The sequence below is a fragment of the Haliotis rubra genome, unplaced genomic scaffold (assembly GCF_003918875.1).
Source record: "Haliotis rubra isolate DU_JTF1 unplaced genomic scaffold, ASM391887v1 Scf4, whole genome shotgun sequence".
NCBI lineage: Eukaryota > Metazoa > Mollusca > Gastropoda > Lepetellida > Haliotidae > Haliotis > Haliotis rubra.
This window is the reverse complement of record NW_025767079.1, coordinates 4,143,530-4,171,160: the sequence shown is the minus strand read 5'-3', so window position 1 is coordinate 4,171,160 and position 27,631 is coordinate 4,143,530. Positions and strand designations below refer to the sequence as shown.

Below are 27,631 nucleotides of genomic sequence, written 5' to 3'. Positions count from 1 at the left end.
AATTATAAATTTGTGAATATTCAGTGCTTGAACAAACATTCCAAACAGTAAACGTGAACATCATGCACAAACAATCAACACATTCAATAAACAATTTATGCAAAATCTGCGCTGAACCAAAAAGCATGGAACCTAGTTTGTTGGAAAATCTTCGAGGTAAAAGGACACAATTTCACAAATGTGGAAAAAACTAAGAAAACACATTTTCATTGAAATTTCAAACTTCTTACAATTTTAAGTAGATTGTTAAGTAAAGCACATCAAAATGAATTTAAGCAGAAACTGACTTTTTTTAAAAACATATAACAGTTTTTCTTATAAGAGATTTCAGTGTTTGAGGGATTTCAAATTCAAATTCGTTTTTGATATGTTTTAACAACACGACTGATGTTTTATAAAAAAAAACGAAAGACTAGATGCTTGTTGTGTTCAGCCAGATGGTTAGTATAAACTCGCCACACACCTGTACCTCTCTGTTTCTCTGTGTGGAGCTCATCCTTCAAGGTGGCACACTTTGCCATGGTCTCAGACAACTGAACATATTACAGGCAGCATCCCGTGAATAACGAAGTGATCAACATAACATGCAGATTCCTCTCAGAACAATGGCAAAATAGGTGAGTGAACTATAATTGAGCTGCAGTTTCACGTAAAATGTGAACAAGGCCAGACAAATTTAACTGCTGTTTTGAAGGTTTGGAACGGTTGAAAACAGAAGGTGAGAAGGTAAATAATAAATTTTCAATGGCTGCATTGTCACTAATTTCTGGTGTACAATACACACCAATTACTTTGGATTGAGTGTTTTAAAATAATACAGGGACTGAATAATATAGATTTTGAACCCTTTAAGACTTTAGAAAACACTTCATGCCAATTTGAATTTTTACTGATATTTGCTAAATATTATGGGTTTAATAGCAGTCCCTACATTCTTGAATAACAGAATAACATAACACATGCATATAAATTGGTCTGGCCTACCCATGCTAATCATCATTCTTAAAATTCTTGCATGCTAAATAAAAATATGTCACATGCTGTATCTGTGATAACAACAGTTAATTATTGCAAGACTTCTGAAACCTAGACTTTAAAAACAACTTTAAAAAAAGTTTTAAAAAATCAGATCATAAGGACATCATTTTTTTGTGGCACAAAATTCTTATTGGTAATATTTTGACAAGGATATAAAATATTCCCAAAAAGCTAGCCAAAGTTTTCAAATGAATTCTTGAATTAAGAAGAAGTTGAAGGGAAACATTAGAAACAGGCAACAGTCTGATGGCCTGAACAAACAGACATATAGGATTTCTAATATTCTGAAAATAGAATTCAAGGATAAGTGATTTCATTGTTTGTATTTCTATTGAAGTACAGATGGCAACTACTTTTTTTGAAGGAGTTTAAAAAAAAAATCATGCTGCAACCTCATGCTGCATTTTTAAGTGAGGCAAACTTTTGTGACAAAAGAGTGACGAGGATGTTATGCCGCTTTTGGCAATATTCCAGCAAAATTGACATAAGAAAGTTGGTAATCAAACCTGCATCTTTGAAATGAAAAATGAAAGCTCTGAATATTCGGTGACCCCCACTGGCCACATCCTGAGTCCGTCTTGCCATTCAATCTCTTTAAAATCAGATATCTATAACGACAATACTATACCTATCTGTTAAAATCTGACAGACATATGATCTCACAGTGGAAAAGCCCTTTCTGAGTGAAGGATGCCTAGATTCTTGAGTCAATCGGATGTCAGATTTCTAAAACTTTATCTTTATTACCGCCATGCCCCGAAAACAGTCCTACCTTCTTGGCCATCTCTCTATTATCAAGCTCTAGTTGTCGCGAAATTTCTTCCACTGTCTTGACCCTGTCAAGATGCCTTTGTCTCTCCTCTGCACCGTACTGATTGGCTGTCTTTGCAACCTCCACTTCCCGTTTACATCCATCCCGTTCACGAGTCACCGCATCGACCTTCTGTTTCAACTCTTTCACCCGAGTCTCTCCTTCGTCGCGAGAACTCGACAATTGAGAGAGTTCTTTCTTTGCCTCCGCAAGTTGGGTTTCAGTATTTTCGAGGGACTTCTCCGCATGATGGAAGTCTTGCTCAAGCTGCTGCAGTTTCTCATTGGACGCCCGGAGTTCCTGCTGCAGCTGACTGACCTTGTTGGAGGACGTCTGCAGTGCACCGAACGTCTCCTGCAGCTTGACATTGGAGAGTTCCAGGCTTGTCTCAAGTTCCTGAAGAAATGTAGACACACGGGTTCAACACTTTTCAATCAAAATTTCCTGTGAAGGCCTGACAGATATGTTCAACTCATCTTAGCCATACTAATGTATTTGGTCATCCCAGAGCTTACATGTGTAAGCAAGAAACAATGACTCACACCAATATCCCAAATATTTTCCAAATTTTCAATTTTGGAAATTTTAACTATAAATTGTATATATATAAACTTATCCTATCTCACGACTTGCACCTCTCTCTCTTCATTCGACCATGAGTGGAAACGAATTAAACTTTGCTCCAGGCCTTCCTTGTCCCTGTCCCCGTGCTGTGCATGCCTTCCTGCCTTAGCCATGCTCACTAGTCTGTGACAGCACGTGGCATGCGCAGTCCTCACCCAAGTGATCACCTTACATACTTATTCTCGTTCTTGGAGCCATACAAGGACAATCACAACAACCCACACAATCAACACACGATGTGTGTGGGTCCCAAGCTGAAAAAACTTTATTACCTTGAGCGCAAAACTTTCGTTTTTTGGCCTGAACAGGCTTATCCATGTTGAGCAATTCTCAGACGAAATAATTTTCACGTCCACTCTGTCGAGCGACAAGAAAGAGAATAAGTATGTAAGGTGATCACGTGGGTGAGGACTGTGCATGCCACGTACTGTCACAGACTAGTGAGCATGGCTAAGGCAGGAAGGCATGCACAGCACGGGGACAGGGACAAGGAAGGCCTGGAGCAAAGTTTAATTCGTTTCCACTCATGGTCGAATGAAGAGAGAGAGGTGCAAGTCGTGAGATAGGATAAGTTTAAAAATTGACATTTTCAGTGGGCTACAAAGGCTTTACAACAACGATCGTTCTTATTTGACTCTATGTGGCACTACAGAAAAAACTTGAAACAAATGGACTGCAATTCGAACCCAAAAATACACCATGAAAAGACATGTATTTTTCAGAAGAAAATTTGGTAATAATCACAATGCAGGAAATTATATAACTTTACAGCCTTCAGGAATTTTGGAAATGAAGATATATAGTACTGTTGTTTTGGTGGACTTGGTGGTTATCCATTTCAGCCTCAACATTCCACAAAAAAGTGAATACTTACAGAAACATCTTTGGAACTATCATTGGTACGGTTGTCGCCGTCCACCAGGTCCTGTGACTTGGGCTGGTTGTGGCCGTTGGTGTTGATCTGGGTTGGCGGTGCCGGTGCAGGGGGCATCTTCTGCAGCTGGGACAGTGTCTCCTGCTGGATCTTCGACTCCACCTTTGATGCCTCCAACTCTGCTGCTGCCTGCAATATGTCCATTGTTTATTTGTTTGTTGCTACATTCAGCTGTGTTCCAGCTATATCACTTGGCCTGAACTAACTGATTCCGGACCAGATAATCCAGGCATGTGGGAAATGATTCACAGGTTGAGATAACATGCACTTATCCATCACTCACTCACTCACTGAGCCTGACCCCTCAAGCTCAGCTGATATATTAGTTACATAACCACAACATGTTTAGGTTTAACGTCATCCTCTTCTAAGCCATATAATGCATATGCTCAAATTCATTTATGTATTTATTTTATAGACCAATTTTATTTCTTGTTTTACGGATTCTTGTCCTCAGAAAACCTAAAGACAGGAGGGAAAAAAATAAATAATATCACCAGTCAAAGTAACATTACTTTTAAATACTAAAAGTGTTTTACTTTTGGCAATTTATGAAGTGTATATGGGGCCAAAAACAACCAAAAATTATTTTTTTGGTAATTTTAAATTTTTGGCGAATAAAAACATTAGGATTTTATTTTTTGAGAAGGGAAAATTAATTTTTATTTCTTTTCTTATTCTTGAAAAATTACGACCGGATTTATTTATTTATTTATTTATTTATTTATTTATTCTAAAACACATTCTTCACACAGCTGTATTGCCTTTGGCTGCCTTAGCTGCAAATTGATTCAATAAATATTAGCCATGCCTTTTCTTTTACAATCATAATCATTATTAATGTTTCATTTTCAACAGCTGTAGAATAACTAAACTTGTCTGTTTCCATGGCAATCAGATATTCTTAACTCCTACCTGTTCATACTTCTCCTGTGCTATCTGCAGCTCATCTTGTGCCGTGAAGAGATCGTCCTGCAGTGCTCGGACACGGTTCTCTAGGGACTTCACCTGATAACACGATAGCAATGCCAGCTTGCAGAAATGTGTAAGTGTTAAAGATGTTTTTATGGAACATTTTTAAAGGGTTCACAGAGGCTCACTTAATTAATGCTGCATATATAAGTGCTGCATATATGAACATACTACCTGGTACCGACCCTGTTGTCCATGGTGCTATAAGTTTGAAGACACTACCAGGTACCCACCTTGTTGCCCATAGTGTGCTGCAGATTCTCATTGTCCATTCGCAGGTCATCCAGAATCTGCTCCAAGTCCAGGACCTTGGCCTCAAGGTCGTTCCGCATCCGTCGTTCTTGCTCTAGCCTCTCTCTGGCTGTCGTCAGTTCGACATCCACATTGCCATAATCAAACACCTTCTGCTCCAACTCAATCCTCTGCTTACGCTCATCCTCAAACCCATCCGCAACCATTGTCCGTTCTGCTAACTTCATCTCAGTTTCATGAACCTTCGCCTCCAAATCTGATTTTGATTTTCGTTCCTGTTCAAGTGATGCCCTCAACTGGGTCAGTTCCTGGATGCGGATTTCGGATGAAGACAGTTTATCGGAGAGGGAAGATTTCTCCAAATGTTCATGTTCAAGGTTGGTACGTGTCTTGGTCAACTCAGACAGAGTCATCTGCAACTTGGCAGTGATGTCATCCATCTCAAGCTTATACCTGAAATACATGGAATGAGTGAGTGTCGCTTTATCATTTTTGCAATGTACTTATAGCTACATCATGGCATCAGACTCTAACAAGGAGCTTTACACATCAGGAATCAGACTTAGGCCTTTGGTTTGGTGAGTGAAACCCTTGATCACACAACTGCTCCTCATGCAGGTGCACTGTCAATGCTTGGGGGTCTCAAGGAACAGGATGCCAGTGAAGATCTCAGTTAATATTGATCTTCAGTATCCCATGCTTAACATAAGAGGCAACTAACGGGATCGGGTTGTCAGGCTCGCTGACTTGGTTCACACATGTCATCGTATTGCATACATCAATGCTCATGATATTGATCACTGGATTGTCTGGTCAAGATTCGATTATTTACAGACCGCCGCTATATAGCAGGAATATTGCTGAGTGCAGCGTTAAACTAAACTCACTAACTCAAGGTAAAGGTAACCTCTTGGTATAGGTTACTCATTCCAGAAAGACCTATGCACTTACTTCTTTTCCAACTCATCATTTGAGCTCATAAGTGACTTCTGAAAGAAAAACAGACAGACAATGGTCAGAGTTGCAAATTTGTTCAGATTTTATCATGATTGCTCATTATCAGTTTCTTCAAATCAATCATCTTCCTCATCTGTAATCATGGAAAAAGGTTTTCTAAATTTTGACAGATGGTGAAAATATGTTGGTTGGCAAATCATTATGAGGCTTATATAATTAAATTGGAGTGAACTTTGAACCCTGCATGAAGATGACAAGACCAACCTGTGTTTGTAGAAGTGTATTTTCATTGACTCGGGTCCCGTTGAGTTCTGCCTGGACGTCGGACAATTGACTAGTCAACTTCTGATTTTGTTCTCTCATGTGAGACGAAATAATCTGGCAAAAATATTTAAAAACACTGCAATAAAGTCTTTGAAGTTGGTACATTTGGAACGTGAGCGGATGAGATGACTTTTGTAATAATCATTGAGGAGGTCAGTAGAAAACATTTTTGGCCAAATTGCAATGAATCACTTAGGGAGTTGAGTGAGTGGGTGAGTTTAGTTTTACTCCGCTTTTAGCAATATTCCAGCAATATCACGGTGGGGAACACCAGAAATGGGCTTCACACATTGTACCCATGTGGGGAATCGAAACTTGGTCTTCAGCATGATGAGCGAACGCTTAAACCACTAGGCTACCCCACCACCCCCACCCCGGAAAATATCTTGGTTCAGGATATCCATGTTAATCTGCATCATAATATCCCATTGTACCAGTACAGGTACTGGTGCACGCACACACGCGTGCACGCAAATACGCACGCACGGACGCACAAGGTATGGAGTCTCTCCACAGATGATGTGGACAAGGCATCCGAAGGTTCATTATTCAAATCCTATCACATTTTTTTTCTGCTGCACGATATCAAACCTAATTTAACCTCCCCTCAAGAAAAACATGTAAAATAAAACCCACTCAATGCATTTTTCTAAAAGAAGAATAACACACCTCTTGTTTGGCAAGTTCTTGACAATGTGTGAGCTGACTCTTCTTGATCTCCTCCTGAAGTTGAGCTATCTGATTGGTCAGTTCCTTGTTTTCCTTGGTCATAGTCTCTGTATTCTCACTCAGAGAACTCTTATCAACCTTCAGCGCTTCCAAATCCTCATGAAGTGACCTCAACTGACCCTCCTGTTCCTCCCTGGAGGCCAGAAGGTCGTCCTTGTCCCTACACATCTTTTCTCTCTCCTCATTGGCTAATTCGATTGTCTGTTTTAGAGAGTCTATGTGATTGGTCAGTTCATCTTCCTTCTTTGTAAGCAATGTATTTTGATTGGATAATTCCTCCCTTTCAGCCTGAGCTTCAGCAAGGTCTTTCTTCAAGGTTGCCATCTGGTCCGTGATTGTCTGTTTGTCATTCTTCAGAATGTCCACAACATCTTGGAGTGTGGAGGCCTTCTGAGACTCAGTCCTCAGTACCTTCACCTCCTCTTGTAATGCTGAGAACTTCGTTGACAGTTCCTCGTTGGTGGTCGAGAGCTTCTCAACACTTGACTAGGAATAAACAGAAACACATCAAAACCAGATCTTTACATCATTAGTTTGACCACTATAATTTAAGTAATGAAGAAATAACTTCATCATAATGGTCTGATACTTTGGAAACCTGACATTTATTTTCTACAATGAAAATTTCAGGTCAGTAGAGCACCTTATATTATTTTGTCCTTCATATTTACTAGCAATGAATTTGGGTTTGCTAAAATGTAATTTTCTGAATAAAATTGATATTTTTATACTTATCCTGACTCATGCTTAATGCTTGTCTCCTTCCTCTTGCGAACGTTAGTGGAACACCTGTATCTCCTATTGAAGCTCCCTTCAATATAGAACAGACGTAAAATCACTCCTCCCAAGAGTTATCTCCCCAGCTGTTTAGGCGGGAAACTGTGGCGCCACCGTCCCCACATGCCTCACTCTCTCCTGATTATGAGCCCGACACTTGAATTGCAGGGAAATCCAAAGTGTCTAGTGGGGAGGGTGGGCTTACCTCATGAGTCAGCTGGGGAGATAACTCTTGGGAGGAGTGATTTTACGTCTGTTCTTTATTGAAGGGAGCTTCAATAGGAGATACAGGTGTTCCACTAACGTTCGCAAGAGGAAGGAGACAAGCATTAAGCATGAGTCAGGATAAGGAAAAATTATGACATTTCAGTTGAAGTATTTGGTGAAAACACAATAGTAAATGTTGAATTTGAATTTGGGATTTCCACCTCCCTGTCCTACGTCAGCGTCATCCTCCTTGTAATACAAGTACCTGCCACTGCCTCTTCCAGATGTTATGTCTTTCTCCCTGTCTTATAGTAACCTCTTCCTCGTCCAGCTTTGATTTCACCCTCCCTGTCTCACCTCTGCCCCTCCAGTTGTGACTACACCCTCCCAGTCTTGCCTCAGTCTCATCAAACTTAATAAGTACTTCACCCTCAGTGTCTTGCCTCTGCCTCCTTCAGCTGTTACTTCACCCTCAGTGTCTTGCGTCTGCCTCGTCAAACTAGTACTTCACCCTCCCTTTCTCACCCCATCCTCATCCAGCTGTTACTTCAACCTCCCTGTCTTATCTCTGCCTCATCAAACTAGTACTTCACCCTCCCCTTCTCACCCCATCCTCATCCAGCTGTTACTTCAACCTCCCTGTCTTATCTCTGCCTCATCAAACTAGTACTTCACCGTCCCTTTCTCACCCCATCCTCATCCAGCTGTTACCTCAACCTCCCTGTCTTATCTCTGCCTCATCAAACTAGTACTTCACCCTCCCTTTCTCACCCCATCCTCATACAGCTGTTACTTAACCCTCCCTGTCTTATCTCTGCCTCATCAAACTAGTACTTCACCCTCCCTTTCTCACCCCATCCTCATCCAGCTGTTACTTCAACCTCCCCGCTTATCTCTGCCTCATCAAACTAGTACTTCAGCCTCCCTTTCTGACCCCATCCTCATCCAGCTGTTACTTCAACCTCCCCGCTTATCTCTGCCTCATCAAACTAGTACTTCAGCCTCCCTTTCTGACCCCATCCTCATCCAGCTGTTACTTAACCCTCCCTGTCTTATCTCTGCCTCATCTAGCTAGTACTTCACCCTCCCTTCTCACCCCAGCCTCATCCAGCTGCTACTTCACCCTCCCTGTCTTATCTCTGCCTCATCAAACTAGTACTTCACCCTCCCCTTCTCACCCCATTCTCATCCAGCTGTTACTTCAACCTCCCTGTATGACCTCTGCCTCGTCTAACTAGTACTTCACCCTCCCTTTCTCACCCCATCCTCATCCAGCTGTTACCTCAACCTCCCTGTCTTATCTCTGCCTCATCAAACTAGTACTTCACCCTCCCTTTCTCACCCCATCCTCATCCAGCTGTTACTTCAACCTCCCTGTCTTATCTCTGCCTCATCAAACTAGTACTTCACCCTCCCCTTCTCCCCCATCCTCATCCAGCTGCTACTTCAACCTCCCTGTCTTATCTTTGCCTCATCAAACTAGTACTTCACCCTCCCTTTCTCACCCTATCCTCATCCAGCTGTTACTTCAACCTCCCTGTCTTATCTCTGCCTCATCAAACTAGTACTTCACCCTCCCTTTCTCACCCCATCCTCATCCAGCTGTTACCTCAACCTCCCTGTCTTATCTCTGCCTCATCAAACTAGTACTTCACCCTCCCTTTCTCAACCTATCCTCATCCAGCTGTTACTTCAACCTCCTTGTCCTATCTCTGCCTCATCAAACTAGTACTTCACCCTCCCTTCTCACCCCATCCTCATCCAGCTGTTACTTCAGCCCCCCTGTCTTACCTCTGCCTCATCTAGCTAGTACTTCACCCTCCCCTTCTCACCCCATCCTCATCCAGCTGTTACTTAACCCTCCCTGTCTTACCTCTGCCTCGTCCAGCTGTTGTTCCAGATCCTCCGCCTCAGCTCGCAGGTTCTTGTTCTTCAGCTGGAGTTGCTGCTGCTGCATCAGCCCCTTATCCATTTCATTCTTCATCTTCTTCACCTAAACAACAAACAGATTTATAAGCCAATGAACGAACACACAATGCCATTTAGAACTTTGCCAAATGTAACACATGTTATACTTGGGATTACACTTTCTCAATAAAGTACATATTCTTGAACAGAGAAGAACTGAGAAAATGTAATCCCGAATATAGCATATGTTACATTTGACCACTTTCTAAATGGTACTGTGTGTTCATAGCTTTCAGGCATGGGTACACTTGTCAGAGGGCTACACAAAGTCCTTGGTATGGGCTAACGTTGGGAATCGGAAACCAAATCCACTATCGATTATCGGAGGATTGTGGTGAATGATTATTGATTATAATCGAAATATATACATGTTTAATGTAATCACAAATTTTAACGGTTTTCCCCCAGTTTTTTTTCTAATTAATGTGTTTTTATAACTAATACTGTCATGCAATGAAATGCATGCATGCAAGAAAGACACTGGAATTGTAATTAAACAATAAAATAGGTTAAAATTTTACAATGTGCATAGCTTTACGCTGTTGAGCGCATGTTTGTTCGTGAATATTCATCAAATTTTATGGTTAGTTTACTTCATTCAAGGGTGTTATACAAAAACAACAAAATTGCAATCAATCGAAAATTTAATCCTTCTTTTGATTTTTGATTTTTTTCGATCATCAAAACATTACTAGTATAGGCTACCAGTTGTCTGACTCCATTGTTGTGTGGCTGAGTGGGTTAGATCGCTGAGTTTGTGTGCTAGCGATCAGGTGCGTCACTATGACAATGTGGGTTTGAATCCCAAATTGGACCCCACACACTGTACCCATTTGAGGAGCCGAATGAGCCTGGTCAATAACAAATTTCATGACACTTTTCCCTAACACAATTTCTGTATAAAATATGTGATAAAGTGTTGTCACTGGCATAAAACCATACTGTTTTAGAAAGCTGGCATCTGATTGGGTGAAAACTGACAAATCCTCTATTTTGTTTACCCATACATGAGAATGCCATATCACTGTAGCAACTTGAGGCAAAGTTGTGGTAAAACTTCAGAAGATGTGGAAAAAGTGCTGTATGAAAAACCGCACTCATTCCGCATCAAGCCACATCTCACTTTGCAGTAAATATGCGGCTTTTTAAATCATTTTTTTTTATGCGGCTTCCAACACTGAATTTGACTTCATCTGAAAACCTTCTCATTACCTTCTCTTAAGTCCAAATTACCGCAGTGCGGCAATTGTGCGGCGGCAACACTGACTTAGAATATTTTTCGCTAAATATTTTAACCTAAGTTTTGAAGGCTCGCTCAGATTTCACCTTCAGTAAGTGAATGTGGTTTAAAGCCATTGAAGCAATATCCAGCAATACCACAGTGCAGACCACAAGAAATGAACTTCATCTATTGTACCTATGTAGGGAATCAAACCTTGATCTTTAGCCTAACAAACCAACACTTTAACCATAGCCCCAACTCCTACAGAGTTTTTGCCACATCCAGACTCAGATCTAGAGAAGTACAGAAATGGACTCCATCGCTACTTCCGAGGTAAGTAATGAATAATGAGTAACAAGTAATTATAATAGATGAGGTAAACAAACTTACTTCCTCCTCTTTCTTGCTGATTTCCGTCTCCATGCTGCGGATCTTGCTCCGAAGGGGGATAATTTCTCCCTCTATTTTAGTTTTCTCCTCTATGATCCTCCTGAGCGACACATCACTGGCTGACCGCGTTAACCCTCCTCTTTGCGGACGTGGACCTTGTAAGGAAACAGAACCAAGTGAATTGTAATCTCTTGGGAAAACATAATCAATGAGACCACATATCAATTCAAGGTACCATATGGTTAAATATTCTTTTGGGGCAAGATATTACTATACACACTTTGCTAGGGATCAAAGCATAGATTCAACAGAAAACTATGATGTGGGGTAAAATTTGGTTTAAATATCTAAGCTTATTCTAAGGATGGATCCTAGGTTTCAGTGTGTCATTTCATCTTGTGGATCCCATACCTGTTACTGACAGGTGTTGTGTATTTGTCACTGATGGCTGATTGGTGCCTAAAGAGGGGTTACCATATCATTATTTATCCAGTTTTAAATGGATACAATTTCTAATCATAAATCTACATTTAAATAAAGTTTTGAACTTACTTTCCATGAGGGATTCCTTGTCCTTTTGTCTTTCCTTCTCTCTATCCTCTTTCTCCTTCTTTCGCTCTTCATCACGTTCTTCCCGTTCACTCTGCCGCAGGTTGTGTTCATTCTCCAGGTCGTCGGTGAGTCTGTTGATCTCAGCTTCAAGTTCCTTCAGCTGTGTTGAAGACAGTTTCAGAATATTTGACCATACTACCATGGCACCATGACAATATAAATGCACCTTCTCCTTATATTACGTCCAGACATTTTTAAACATCTGGTTTATAAACACCTCAACTCGAATCATTGGAAATGGGAAAACACAAAAAAACATAAAGCAGTGACTTGTTTATTCTGTAAATAAAACAACATCTGTCTTTATGATATATCATATTAGTCATCCTCAAGTAGCACCCGTGCATGTCATCCTATTCCAATAACGTAGATCGATGCTCATGATGTCAATCACTGGATTGTCTGGTCCAGGCTTGATTCTTTACAGACTGCCACCATATAGCTAAAAACTTGCTGTGAGCAGCGTTTAAACAACAAATAAACAATGAAATCCCAAACACTTGTTTCAATCATATGACCAGTGTAAATTGAGTGTAAATTTTTAGGGGTCCTTTTTGTCATAAAATTCCAGCCTCAACATTTTTAGCTCAGTGAAGCACAGTGGTACTAATAAATCACAGGGCTTTAAAGAGTATCTTTGTCAAGTACAAGAACGATATATATTTCATCATTAGTACCTTAAGATTTGACAAATGTGTGTTAGAAACATAAAATCATTGATAAATATTATTTCAGACTTTTCATTACAGACACTCAAGGTCCAGAACAAGTTTCCTTCCTCGAAACCCTCACAGTCATGTTTTATCCTTAGATTCTATTTTCACCTCAAATCAATCTTGAAAATATGATGTTTTCATATTTTCTATTCCCTCTTGCTTCAAGAAAATTCATAAAACAATGTAAGAAAATCAACCAAACTGAACTAATCTTCAACCAACGTTGCAGCAAATTTCCCACCTTTTCTTTGGAGGAACCGAAGTCATCCTCCAGCTTGGCGTTCTCCTCCATGAGTGCTCCGATCTCCTCCTCGTGTTCATGTTTCAGTGCACTCCGCGACCGGTTCTCCTGCTGCCGCAGCTGTTGCATCTCCTCCTCTAAGTCATCACGCTCTCGTTCCAGGATCTTCTTCAGCTCCTCGGAATGCTTGTCCCCTGATTGGCTGTTGTTCTGCTCCGCCTCCAGCTCGTCCAATAGCTTTGCTCGTTCCACAAGAAGGAAGGCGATCTGTTCACTGCTTGTTGCCTTGGCAATCTCATCCAGCCCCTGCTGGGAGAGCATCTCTGCTGTTTCTTTCCGTATTTCATCACCTGATGAAGCAAGAATCAGATTAAATGTTCATGACATTCATCTAAAAGTTGTAGAATATGAATCTTGTCCTTAGTGCATACAGTCAACACACTCACATGAGCTCAGCAAAAATCTAAAGTCAGTTTCAAATGTGTCAATAGCAGCAACATAGACAGCAAATAATATTGTCCAATATTAGTGAGTATGGTTTTACACTACTTTAAGAAATATTCCAGCAATGTCATGGCAGGGGGGCACGACAAATGGGCTTCACACATTGAACTCTTGTGGGGGATTGGACAAGGGTCTTCAGCGTGACGAAGTGATGCTTTAACCATTAGGCTACCCCACCCCTTTATCCAGTATTAAACTGCTATCACCTCAGCTTTATCATGGGATTCTAAATCGACAGTCATGGTGTTAAGGTTTGCACAAATTCATGACGCATTTGGGGCTAGGGGTCAGCAATTTAGTGACACATTAATGTGTCCAATCTCTTCCCTCAGAGGTTACTCAAGTCATATCTTCCTTTGAACCGCTGTTCTTATATGGCCATATTTCCCGGTTTTCGTTAAAGCCCTAGTGGCAAAAACATCGCAACACAAATTATGTCCCTTCTTTCTATCTAATCAGAACATGTGTTACATTGACTTAGATCCAACTTGACTTATACAAGCAAATGTGAGGCCACAAATATCCTTCCTCTGATGGGGACTTATGTTGATGTGACACACAAGACATTTAATGGCTAGCTTGGCGCCATTGATCCGTCATTACATGACTGAGTTCTGTCTGGAAGAAATGTCTGCGAATCACACTGGGGAGGAGGTTCTAGTTTTCCCGAAGCATACAGAAACTACCGAGGCTTCGTCGTGAATGATCACTTTTGAAACAATGTCGCTGATTGCACAACTAAATCTGATTGCAACCAATCACGAATCCTGAACACTCGCACCATGACTGACTGACTGAGTTTGGTTTTACGCCGCTTTTAGCAATATTCCTGCAACATCACGGCGGGGGACACCAGAACTGGGCTTCACACATTGTACCCATGTGGGGATTCGAACCCAGGTCTTCGGCGTGACGAGCCAACGCTTTAACCACTAGGCTACCCCACCGCCCACTCGCACAATAAAAGGGCGGTATTAGAACAGAGGTTCGTAGGAAGATATGACTTGAGTAACCTCTGTGGGAAGAGAATGTAATGAGTCATGATTCACAGTAAACTTTTTGAAAGAAAATGGAGAACAAACATGTGCAATTTTAACCATTAATAGAAACTGGGCAGACTGGCAAGGCTGTGCTCCACAAAACCTTGTAACTTTATGTTAAAATAGGGGAGTTACGATCATCTCAGTGCTGCAATCACTTTGTGGAAAGGGTGATGCATTCAGTTCATGACGTTATGAACAATGGATGATGTCAAACTGACTGTTCTCAACAATGAAGCAATGTGATGTCATATGGCTTCAACTAAACAATCAGCATTGAGAATCACTAAAACATATCTGCAAATATCAGAAAGTTGATCCATTCTAACGTAATCGGTAATATGGAATTACATAAGCTGAAACAATATCCTGAATGAATGCCCCAAGATTGCAACTCACTCTCACTGGCCTTGAGTTGTTCCACCTCCAGCTTGAGAGCCTCATTCTCGCCCTCCAGTTCCTGTATGAGAGCCTCTCTCTCGTCTGACAGGTGGCGGATGTGTTCCACGTAGTTCTCCACCTCCTTCATCTCCTCCGACTGGGACAGTCGCAGCTTCTCCTCCAACTCCCGGGCCAGCTTCAGGTCCGTCTGAAGTCATAACACATTCGTTAAAACTACATGTCAGAGAGAGAGGGAGAGAAAGAGAAAGAGAGGGAGGGGAGGGGGGAGAGAGAGAGGGAGAAAGAGAGAGAGAGATAGAGTAAGTATGGTTTTACGCCACTTTTAGCAGTATTCCAGCAATATCAAAGGGGAATTGAGCTTCACACTCTGTACCCATGTGGGGAATTGAACCCGAGTCTTCAGCGTGACAGGCAGACACTTTAACCACTAGGCTACCCCACCACCCTCAATAAAGATATCTCAGCTCATAGGATATTGTTACTCCTGTCCTATATCATGTATATGATATCATAGAACCATGGTAGCTGTGTGAAATCTGGCCCTTTACAGCACAATTGAAAATGTAGTGCATTGAAAGTAATATATTTTGTATCCAAATTAGTTTGGCGGCGTGTTTAAATAATTATAACAAATAGAAATAGCAGCAAACTGACATTTTCATTTTTGTAAAAATACAAAGTTCAGAGTGTGTGGTTAATCTTCAATCTAGCACTTAAATTGCAATTTGTAATTAGGAAATAGGAAATGGTCCTATATATTTTCTGGAACCTATATATACACACAACTGATACCTATCCTCCTGCTTCTGATGATGTCACTGTTTGATATATAACATCACAAAGCACATAAGAGTGGGAAATAATAACCTGGTAAGTAATGGTAAGCACTGCTGTGTTTTAAGATTTTTCAACACTCTCCTACCCAGAGCTCCATGTGGCCAGCCAGCATAGTACAGAAAGAAGTGACCATTAGTCACATCTTGCACCGTCAATTCAATATAATGTACATATTTCTTAACTGTTTTATATTTGATGAGTCTACACATCTAATTAAACATCATTGTTAGACTGGCTTAGTTTCACTGAGAAAATATCCTAAAACATGTAGCACTATTTACATATGTTGTACGGCTCCACGTGCTGTCAACAAATCCTACGGAGAGCGAACGATGCATCCCCTTTGATTTATAAATATGTACTGTCATAAACCTTACTGTCGCAGATGTAGAAGAATATTCATGTAACAATGTAAAACATTATGAATACCGCGCCGAATCGCTTGCGTTGGGCCAGTGTCTTTTTATTTATGAATATGCGCGTTTGTTTACAAACAAGAGAAAAGTCTGGTCACGTGATATGCAAATTAGCCTGTGGCAGTGATGTTATGCTAATTCATCACTGCGGAGTGTGATTTTTCAACTGCCATATTGAATATCAAGGCAATTCATAGTAAACCATTCAATCCCCAGTTTACAGAGGCAGAAACCATCCAATCCCCTGTTGATAGGGGTAGACATCACTCAAACCAGGCCAAAGTAAATATGACAGTTCAATTCAGTTTACAGGTGGACACATGTTTGGTTTCCTGTTTGGTTTCACTTCAGACTATTCCTTCTAATCGGCATTTCGACAAAATACTTCCTTGTTTTAATATGTTTGATATTGAGGAATTCAACCATTAGCAAAAGCTTTGGCCATTAACTGGTTCTGCCCAAGAGCCTCCACAAGGTCAAGGACATGGACAACAGTTCAAGGGTCAAACAATGCCACACATGATGAAACATTTTTACTTTCACTTTAAACTTTTCAAACATTTTCAATTTTGAAACCAGACAGCATCAATTTATCAACAGCAAACTTCTTGATTTTGAAACAAAGAAGAGAAAAACTTGCCATTTTCAAGAAAAAGAAAGCAACAAAATGTCTTCACAAAAAAGCAATTAAAAAACATGCAATGAGAATATTTAAAAAAATAGCTTCAAATATAGAACTGATTTAAATCACTTCATGCACACATGCTGTAACAACTGGGTCAGCCAACAAACAGGTGACATATATATGTCACATGATAAGCTTTTATTTACGTAAACATTACCATAATATCAGCATTAATCTCCATACACCCCTGGAGACACTTGTGTCAAACATCGGACGGCCATGTCTCTCCGCATCCAACAGCTAAGACAGGTGTCTCCATCAGCGTCAGTTCACATCCCCCAACCCGTCTAATCAATGTCAACAGTACACTTGAACATGAGGGTTCCAGGTGGAACACAGATCGGATCGAGCACAACAAAACATATGTACGCTCAGGTGAGGGGTGACCTAATTTTAAATAGCACACCAGTGTCCAATTATGCAGTTGTCATAGGAACAGGTTGTGCACCTGTACAGGTAAAGTTGTTGAGGTGTACACGTCAGATGCTGAAAGCAGGTAAATCTTGGTTGTGACAATGATGTTCCTGTGATGTTCATCTGATGTTCATGTGATTATGTTTATTGTTTACATGTTTATACTAATTGAGGTATCACCGTGTTGTTGAGTGCTTTAAAACATAAACTGCTGGTGATTCCATAGTGAGTCTCACAGTTCCTGAACCACATTATTTTCCCAAAAGTTGAGCTCTCCCTGCAATGCTAAAAGCTCTAAATAAAGCAAGTCTAGATTTCCCCAGTTTAATATCTGGTCTCCCTGGGGCTCCTTTTCAATTTAAATGTATTCCTTTGTTACAAACAAAATTAACTTGTTTTTTTTATTCAAGGACTAAGCATTAGACTATTGATTCCAATTCTTTTAAGTTTCCAATCCAGCAGTTATATTTGCTTCCGTAAAGAGCAAAAAATATGTGATACTCAGATTTGTTTCCTCAGATTGGTTGAAAATTCATCTATCTGGGGTTGTGTTGTATCACTATTTCCCTATTTCGCTGATTAATGATGATCAGTAACACTCAGTTTGTTATTATTGTCAACATATCCTCTTAATGTTAAGAATTAAAAAAGCAATCTCTGAATTTATTTTTGTTGACTGTTATATCAATACTTAGAGCTGACTTTAAATTTTTATGTATTAATACTCTCTCGCCTATTTAAGCTTGTGTCCAGTCATTATTCATTGGACCATGACTGTGTAACTTATCTGGGTGGTCATTATTTGAAAGATTCATATCTATTGTGAACAGATCAAATTTGCTAGAACTGCCGACTGGCCAAAGTCAATATCCCTTTGACATTCTGAACATGTTTCAACTTGTCCAGGCTTTAAAGAGAAATAGCCTGTACTGTGCTCGGTGCTGTCTGATGTTCATTTAAACTTTTTGTTCGTTAAATTGTAATGTGTGAAACGGGAACCATGGCTCTTTCTTATGTTGATTGGATGATTTTTACCTGATTAACTTTGTCCACAGAACTATTCATTCTTACCACCCTGACCCTCAATCCCTGGAACTACATTTACCTGACATCAGTAGGAGAGTGCTTCAACCTTCAAACTTTCGTTCTCCAATCAGACTCTCTAGGCACTCAGACCATTGATAAGATGATGAATGGATGGATGGATGGACAGACAGACAGACAGACGGATAGATTGATATTACCATGAATACAGAAACACGAAATCACTCCGGAGACAAAATGACCATGTTGACAGGGAGCTTTCATTCAGGACCATATCCTTACCTGACAATTCTGGTAGAGTCGTCATAGATACAGGAGTTTCTCTGCGTCTGCACATTGTGGGTTTAGACCGTCTTTGGACAAATGGTCAGTAATCTGGGACTGGACGTCGGTCGGACTTTCCTGCAACACACGCATTATTTAATACAAAATATATGATGTAAAATGATGTTTTTGTAAATTAAGAAGCATCCCCATTATATATGTTTTGTTTTGAAACAGTCCCCACTGGTGACATTTGAAATTAATTTGGTGGGCAGGACAATTTAATTCAAACCCAAATGGCTAAAAAACATAAAATCGTAAATTACAAAAGATTTGTTCTGTCACTTCAAGCCTTATGACACAAATCAAAAGAAGGAACTGTCACACTTACAATGAGAATTTGTCTTTTAAGCATGTTAAATATATCTTCCCTTGTCATACAATGATACATAGCATGATTCTCAACCAACTCAAGGCTTATTATTCAGTTCTATTATTATTCCATTTTACAGACAATAAATAATAAAAAGGGAAAGATATTTAACCTAATTTTGATAATTTGCAAGTGACGGAACTACAGCATTTATGTTGGAGGTGTTAGAAAATAGGATCAGCATGTACAATCAGTGCCATCCAAAGTGCCAAATACCTTAGCTCCCAGTAGATTGCAATATGTATGACACTACCTGTATCGTAATATATTTTGTACAATTTCTTTGCCAACACAAAATATATAGTCCATCTTACAATACAGATTCAGGTGTATCGCAGAACTTGCAACGCAATGTCTTTGCCAAAACACAGTTAATATTATCAAGAATATCACAACACAATCAACATAAACACAATCAACTAACAAAATTAACACTCATGTAGGCAAAGTTGCTGATAGGCATGATGAGCAAGATGAAGATGGTTAAATTCAACCTGTTCATCACACCTAACATTGGACAAAGCAAGATGTCCTACCAGATTCCCAGGCAGTGGGGTAGCCTTATGGTTAAAGTGTTCACACATTATGCCGAAGACCTGGGTTTGATTTCCCACATAAAGCCCATTTCTGGTGTCCCCGCTGATATTTTCTTTCCCACCCACTCTCGCTCACTCACTCACTCAGTATTGTCAGCTACTCTCGTGTCTACAATGGTCTTGTGGAACTTTGGGGAATGATTTCAATAAGAGACAAATCAATTATTTGACTATAAACTCAAGACATGCTCAATATACAAATCCTAATCTTGATTTATAATTCTTTAATAGCACATATACCATTCACACCAGGTAAATCACAAACAACGCACTGGTGTCCTGATCAGGTGAGACAATGTGCAGCCATTGGGCTGACTGCTTCATAATCTGATAAAGATTTGTAATTAACCAGGTGTGAGGGATCTGAATAAATACATCCTGTGTGGATTAGAGGGATTTTTGAGTCATGCTTGAAGATTAGAGTAGCACAAATCTTCCCATGACCCCACCAACCAAGCTAACTAGCGATTGTCTTATCACTAATCTCTGGTTCTGTTTTAGCAGGTGAGACACACAGGTGAACCATGTATTAGCTGTCAACCTGGTGATGCTTAGTTAACAATGTTTGGGGGATCTGAATATGTTTATCCTATGTGGATTATTTGGATTCTTGAGTCAGGCACAGGCACACGTACATGCACCTGCACACGCACATGTACATGGTTTGAACATTTTTTTTGCACAAACAGTCGAGTCCAACAGCTTAAACTTCATCGCATGTGAGGACAATATCACTTATACATATTTGATTGGTTGAATTGGGAGATCTTGGTCAGGGAGCCCTATCGCTGACTACAGTGAAAAATTCATTCATTACATCTGCACTTGATTTGCTATCATCATAGATATAACTGTTATGACCCGTGAGGTTCCGGTCAGAATTGGGCTTCAGCAACCCATGCTTGTCCTGAGAGGTGACTAATGAGACTGACTTGGTTGACACATGTCATTGGTTCCCAGACGCGCAGATCGATGCTCATGCTGTTGATCACTGGATTGTCTGGTCCAGACGATTATTTACAGACCACTGCCATATAGTTGGAATATTGCTGAGTGTGGCGTAAAACTAAACTCACTACTTTGTACGACAATTTCCACACTGTACTTGCTTCTGCGTAAAAATCATCATCACCCCCCTTGCCATAAATTATGAACGGTCCCTAGGAATCCAAAAGTTTAGCAATCAAACAAGCCATGTACATTGTAAACCCAAAATCCAAGTTTTCAGAAACATTAATTCTTGATCCTTTGCCCCAACATGAAGTTTGTCAGTTCTTGCAGCCCAAATATCCAGAGAATGTCACCTTTCCACTCTCCAAGTTTAAACTCAAAACCAGAAATCCACCCCATGTCCACTCCACCAACTGATACGATCTCCACACAAGCCCCAACACAACTTAATCAAGGAAATCAATATGTCACGAATACAGTTGTGAAAGTTGAAAGAAAGTTCCCACAAAGAAGACAACTACTGCCCACTGATCTCCGCCAGTATTTATCCATAATATACCCTGGACATGACCACAGGAGACTATACTGGGCTCTCTCACACATAAACATACATTGTATGGTGTGTGCCTCCATTAGGCTTTTTGTCACCCTGAGTGAGTAGACCCTGAAAGGCTTGTTTACGATTCAGTAATTACTGTAAACAAGATATCACAGGCTTGGTCGCACTGAGCTGGATAGGGACACACAAGCTGACCTGTAGTACAGTGTACGAAATATATGCTGGTGACCTGTGGTCCCTGGCTAGTAAAAACTCATCAGGACCACTGAATGATAAGTTTGCAGTGGTCCTGGTGCCCAGTGAATTTTTCCCCTGAATCTACGATTGTTATTTTGGACCAGTCAAGTACAGACAGGACCACTAATTTTTTGTCCACTCACTGGTCCTGTGGTCTAGTGGGCAATGCTGAAAGGTTTCTTTCCCTTGTAATACAGCAGGTAGACTAGAACCAGTCTCCAAGGTAATAATGAATAGTTTAAATGAATATTTCTTAAAAGAAATAACAGACTGGCATCCTTAGAGACTTCTGAAATCCGGATTTGCATTGGAACACCCACATGGATATTATCAACATGCCGTGTGTCCTAGACTTATCTAGACTTGCCTCTTTAAAGGATAGAATTACTATACATCCATGGGCTTAGCACTCAGTACCACCTTGGAGCAAGGCTATACAGCAGGTTACAGGTGACTTATAGTCTGTTTGCGGTGAAAACGTACCGATGAATTTCACTTATGCACATTAAATGAAACACCGAGAACAAGGAGGGTTGGTCTAAGTTGATGCTCATCACGTACCGCACGTGCATTTGTTTCACTGTTCCAACTACTGCTCTTACCCCCTTGTAATACAAACCAATATAAGCGATTTGAAACTATGATCGTTTGTTAAACAACTTTTTTCCTAAGTGGAATAAAAATCTAAGATTTGAATGTTCAATTGGCAAGGTAGAATTATGAGGATTCGCAATCTTAATTTCACTTTATTCGATTTACATTTTTGTTTAAAGTGCAATTCACCGGTACGTTTTCACTGCAAACAGACTATAAGGATAAGTGTCAGTTTACATTTTAACATCCTTAGAAGCCATGTTGGGTTTAGGATTGAATTAGTCCCGAGTGGCATATGCTGGTCACTGTGTGGGGCTTCTTTGGGTGAGATTGGTCCCAAGTGACTAATCCTTGTCACCTTGTGGGTGTTCAGGGTATAATAGGATCTAGATACCCATTGCTTGTCTACCAATGGGAGATTCTGGGGTAGAAATTATGTGCCCATTACTGGACAGGGGGGATTCCGTGGTAACAGGTTGTTTACGAGTATGTAACCCATGAGTGAGTGAGTGAGTGAGTTTAGTTTAGTTTAACATCGCACTCAGCAATATTCCAGCTATATGTCTGTAAAAATTCGATTGTAGACCAGAAAACCCAGTGATAACCAGCATGAGCATCGATCTACGGGATATGATGACATGTGTCAACCAAGTTAGCGAACCTGACCCCCCAGCTCCTGTTCATTGCCTTGGGGTTTACTGAATATCACGGGTTGGAGTGTAAAAATGGCAAGAACAAGGTCCCCAGTTTATTATTATGATAAGGGTCTTGGGTCCAAGTGATGGTTCCGGTGAAACACCTTATCTAACTGGCGTGCTGGTCTGCTTGGGGGAATTAACTCAGCAAAAGAGTCCGAAGTCACAAGAAGCTAATCACACTTTTATTTACAAGAACGGAGTAACATGGGGTAGCCACAGAGAGTCGGTACAACCCTCTGGGCTGAGGGCTAGAGCTGACCTGTGTTGGGAGTCTAAACCCTACTGCTGGACAAATGCAGTTAGGGACTTTTTATCTATAATTAAAACAATAAAGAGATTACGATTGGTTCACTGATACAAAAACGGGAGTAACCTTCATTAGCCTATCAAATACAGAATATACAAAATGGGGTGTGTCCTTCAATGACCAGACAGGGCAATTACTCTTAATCCTGTTAATCCTAGTTTAACTGGCACTAATCTCGATGGCACTTTTACTGGATGCTTGGATGCCTACCCTGGACTAGATCTCAACGACCCTAATCTGATGTGTTTACTCTGGGCCATGTCTTTATGACCCTTAATTGGTGTTTGCTTAAAGTTTTGTAATATAGATGATGACATGTTTATTTTGTGAAAGCAGTTCATTTAATTGTCTGGTCATAACTCTGAATTACTGAAAGGGTTGCTAACAGCTTGAGTCCGTGATACCCTAGGCTAGGATTCTATCTTGGATATCTGTGAAATTGTGTAGCCGTAATTTATACCTTTTTCAATAGTATGTCTGTGAGATGAGTTTTACAACTTTTGACTGGAGTCTTTCTCTAAGCTATTACTAATATTCTATATTTATATTTTCCTAATATCTGAATCCTAATATATTGCTTGTAGTGGTAATAATGAATAATGAATTTTGTATGAATTATTATCCCATGATATTATGATGAACATAGTCTAATCAGAACATGTAAAAAAGGACCAATACAAATTCTTGGATTAAATAAGTCATCTGTTATTTGTGACTTGTGATTAATGTAAAACAGCTATTATTGTACCAGGTGCCCAGTCTCAACCCAGTCCTTGATGTTAAATGCCTTATAGATGTTTGGTTCCCAGGCCTAGACACTGCAATAAGTGCCAAGGCGTAGATACTGTAATAGGTATCACTGTACACTGAGACATTGTTTGTCCTTGACTAACCAACATAATTAAACATGTTTAGCAGACAAGTAAGACTTCAATCAAACTTCCTGGGGCTGCAAATTAGCAGAAATATGTTAATGGTCTGTCAAATGTCACGGAACAAGACCATATCATGGACCAATGTTTGCACATCGGGAGGGTGACCTGAGGGTCATTGAGTTTAACATATGTAAGCATGATAACAAGCACCTGCTATATACCCATGATCACGCAGTAACCGTGGTAACGGGCATAATTATTGGTTAATTTGAAACACAGGTGTGTTACAGGTTTATCAGAAATCTGAATTTCAGAATTTCAGAGGAGTGAATAGAAACATTTTATGACATTCCCTTCACACTACAAGATCTGGATTAAGACACCCTGAAATATAATCTGGACACCCTGAAATACTCCTGTCAAGCACAAAATGTTGGCTCGGGATTCTAATTTACATCTGTTTTAATTAAGTCTGTCTTGGACAAGGGACAGATCCTTGTACTGATTAAACACATAATGCTTTGACTGTTTACTTGGGAAAAACACAAATGCCAATTTGAGCATTAAATTTTGTTGTTGCTTTTATTTCTTAATTTAATCAGGTTGAGTGGTCCATATTTTGGCATGTTGGATATTCACTTTAAGATTTCATAATCATGATTTTCCTTAAATGTTTTAGCGATTTTGCAGAAAAAATAAGCATTTGCACATTTCTATGATGCATCACTTTTTGGCCTGACAATCTGAATTTACTCTGTATCATTCTCAAGCTTGAACAATCATTCTCAGTCATAGAAAACCAATCAATAAAAGACCCTGCAATACAATCGCAATTGTGAAAATTACCAAGCCTCAAATAGTTTCCCCTATGAATAGATTTCACTATTTTTACTTATATCTGACATAAATCCTAATATCATAGACATGATGACAACAGACTCTGGTTAGGAAGCCAAATATTTGGTGAACAAGTATGTACATGCCAATGTTATCAGAATGAATATTGAGCTCAAGTCCCTTGTGGACATGCCTGAAACTCTGTATATAATACATAAAACATGCCCCATACTAAATCATAACAAAACCATTTATTCCGAGGCCAGGCCATTTCAGCCCCCTGTCTATAGACCCACTGATAGAAAGTTAATCTTATTCCTGGAAAAGTTATTCAAACACTTCACCGACCATTCAATATCTCCCAGTATCATTCACTGGTACACATTCCATTCCAAGTCGGTTGTCAAAACAATTCCATTCCTCCGATCTACCTTGGTTTATATTGTCAGTCCAGAGTTAAATATGAGCTGACAGGATCGGGAAGGCATTGCGAATATTTATACCATGAGTGTGACAGTTTGCAGTACATGTAGGGGACATGAACAATGACACTGACCTTTTGTAGTGTGTTAGGTCAGGGTAATAATATAGTTTACTATGAACCTAAGCCAATAAAGATTTAATGCTGAGCCTTTGTTAACCTTCAAAATAATTGAAAACTGTCCTTGGGGTTTAAAGCGACACAGAAATGTTTACACAGTTCGCGCGAATGTAAAATGAACACGAAAAATAATGTATATTACATCCCGAGGGAAACATGATAATATCTAATTATCTGTACTAAATTCCTGACAAGAAATATAAAGCTCCTGTTGTAAACTTGGTTTTACATCTCACAGTATGTTTACCATTCAATACCTTAGCAGAACCTCAAATTTCTTGTTGGGACAAATGAAATGAGTTTCTGGTGGTCGTCCGGACATTGAATTTTGTAGTGAGCAAGTGAGTTGGGTTTTACCCCGCTTTTAGCAATATTGAAGCAAAATGTCACAGCGGGGGACACCAGATATGGGCTTCACACATTGTAACATGTGGGGACTCGAACCCATTGCTTTGGCATGATGTGCAAACGCTTTAACCACTAGGCTACCCCACCGCCCCCTTAGTTTTGTAAGCGAGGTTAAATCTTGTTCCTATGTTTTCATGATATTTGATAAGGATTGGATATGATAATCTTGTTTCTATGAGATTTTAACAGAACCTCTTTGTCTTCTTCATCATCAGAAGAGACAAAAATGTACATGGCCAACTTTGGAAGGGAAGGAAGTGTCAATTTCACAGCAGTGTCAAGACCAGTACCAACACAACATACAACCTCTCTTGTCAAGCATTTTAAAAATCTGAACAAAATAATCGTTTACTCCCCACAAATCTTCCTATTTGACAACTTGTAATCATAGTAAAAAGCTGTACACTCTGATCAACATGTCTCATGAACTTTCATACCAGTCTGTAGTGTAAGTAACCAATTTACTAGTGCCCCTGACAGTCACAGATCAAAGGTTTATATGACACTGTCAGTCCATATTATCTTGTGTACTTTACAGATATGTATCTTCAGAATACAGGAGAGAAGAAGGGATTAATACATGTACCTCTAGCCCCAAACTACTTAGCTTCATGAATGTTTGAACAAAGACTGTTCAATACTGCTCGATCCCTGACGATAAACTCATATAAAATAAAATAAAAGTGTATGGCTTAAATAAATGCTCCTCTTTGTCAAATTTCTGAAAGCTAACAGGCTTATGTGAGGGGAATGCATTAACCCTGTGGACCAGCATGATTCAACTCAGGAGTAAGTGGGACAAATTATGCTGATTTTACAAATATTCCACAAGCACAGTACTTACTAAAACAGAAATATAAGAGATTTGAACCCTGTGGAAACATGGCTAAATAAATTTGACAGCATAAAACTGCTTTTCAGATGATTTATCAATTGCCTTGGAACAATGATATGATTGATTGTTGGGGGAGACAAATGCTCTTTGAACATGCTGACACAAATTTGTAACAATATTTTTTAAATACTTTAAATAATTACACATGTACAAATTCAGCACTTTCAAATTAAATATGCCTCCATGGAAGTACTTTATTTCCATGAGAATTATTCTTAAACTTTCAATCCAAAACTCTTAAATACATTTTTTCGGGGAAAAATCTGGAACACCCAATCCCCAAAACATTTTCCTATCAGTCTCAAGCTGCCCTCCAGATTGCAGCCTCTGTTCAGTCGAGTATATGAAAGCTAAAAATAGTCTTGAATTATCAATAAAATCTAATGAAAATGATCTTAAGAATTTTGTTCGACTTGGAAGTATAAAAAAAATTAAATTAAAGCTTGTGTTAAGACTGCACGTCACTGGAGATAAACCTTTTTAACTGATTATTTGACATGTTAAATATTTATTTGACAGCATGCCATTGATATAATACTAATGACAATTTTTCAAAAACATTAACATTTCGTAAAAAAATGTTATTCTCCTTATTCTCTTTTAAAACATTGTTGAATGGGATAAAAATAGGACACTCATTAGGGACCAAGGTTGTCACACCTACCGAGATCCGAATGTGTGTGCTCTACTGTGTAACCATAAGATGACACACTAGAATTTCCATTGTAGTGCTTGTCCAGATAAAGTTTTGTTGATTTTGTTTGTGCCAGATAACGTAATCTGTACAGGTGCATGACTCAGGAGTGATATAACACTGATCAATAACGTGTGAAATGTGCCAACGGCAATAACTTTAGCATTGATTTCCTTCAAGCTCTGTCAAGGGATGGGCCAATCTGTATATAAAATCAATGACACATTCTTACATGTCTTCTATTGCCTACCTTATCATCTAGCCTGATATAAACATTCTTATTCACATGAGAGGAATGTGAGATTTATCACAATGTTTTTACACCGAAATGTGCAGTCCAAAGTAAATTTAATTACATACTGGAAAATAAATATCCCCAAACTTCAACAAATTTTCATGCTACCATTGTCTAACACCAATAAATGTAAGCAACTTTAATTACATTCTGTAAATTAAATAGACTTAAAAACTAGCACATTTTCAAGCCACCATATATAGTCTGATAACAGTAAATGTCTGGGGGCTTTGAGACCCGTCAATATATGGGTTAGAATTGATCTTCAGCA

At 39.5% G+C, this 27,631-nt stretch overlaps 1 protein-coding gene and 1 long non-coding RNA gene across 6 annotated transcripts in view; one reads left to right on the top strand and one right to left on the bottom strand.

The window, feature by feature from the left end:
* LOC124287109 (myosin-11-like) overlaps positions 1-27,631 on the bottom strand; it is a 67,542-nt gene that overhangs the window by 34,457 nt on the left and 5,454 nt on the right. For 2 of the 5 annotated variants that reach the window (XM_046723588.1, XM_046723589.1), the window contains exons 1-14: positions 16,816-17,401; positions 14,718-14,907; positions 12,775-13,124; positions 11,758-11,917; positions 11,206-11,360; positions 9,499-9,618; positions 6,582-7,127; positions 5,853-5,966; positions 5,583-5,620; positions 4,613-5,084; positions 4,323-4,415; positions 3,348-3,536; positions 1,811-2,245; positions 464-533 (exon numbers count right to left, since the gene is read on the bottom strand). In XM_046723588.1, coding sequence (XP_046579544.1) covers positions 464-533; positions 1,811-2,245; positions 3,348-3,536; positions 4,323-4,415; positions 4,613-5,084; positions 5,583-5,620; positions 5,853-5,966; positions 6,582-7,127; positions 9,499-9,618; positions 11,206-11,360; positions 11,758-11,917; positions 12,775-13,124; positions 14,718-14,907; positions 16,816-16,839 — 2,956 coding nt within the window. In that variant the 5' untranslated portion in view covers positions 16,840-17,401. Of the gene's footprint in view, positions 1-463; positions 534-1,810; positions 2,246-3,347; positions 3,537-4,322; positions 4,416-4,612; positions 5,085-5,582; positions 5,621-5,852; positions 5,967-6,581; positions 7,128-9,498; positions 9,619-11,205; positions 11,361-11,757; positions 11,918-12,774; positions 13,125-14,717; positions 14,908-16,815; positions 17,403-18,398; positions 18,519-27,631 lie in introns of those variants that run through there. The other 3 variants (XM_046723592.1, XM_046723591.1, XM_046723590.1) reach the window with 3 other exon arrangements.
* Positions 16,899-18,593, top strand: LOC124287119. Its single transcript, XR_006901194.1, has 2 exons — positions 16,899-17,023; positions 18,128-18,593. It is a non-coding gene; the product is annotated as an uncharacterized LOC124287119 (long non-coding RNA).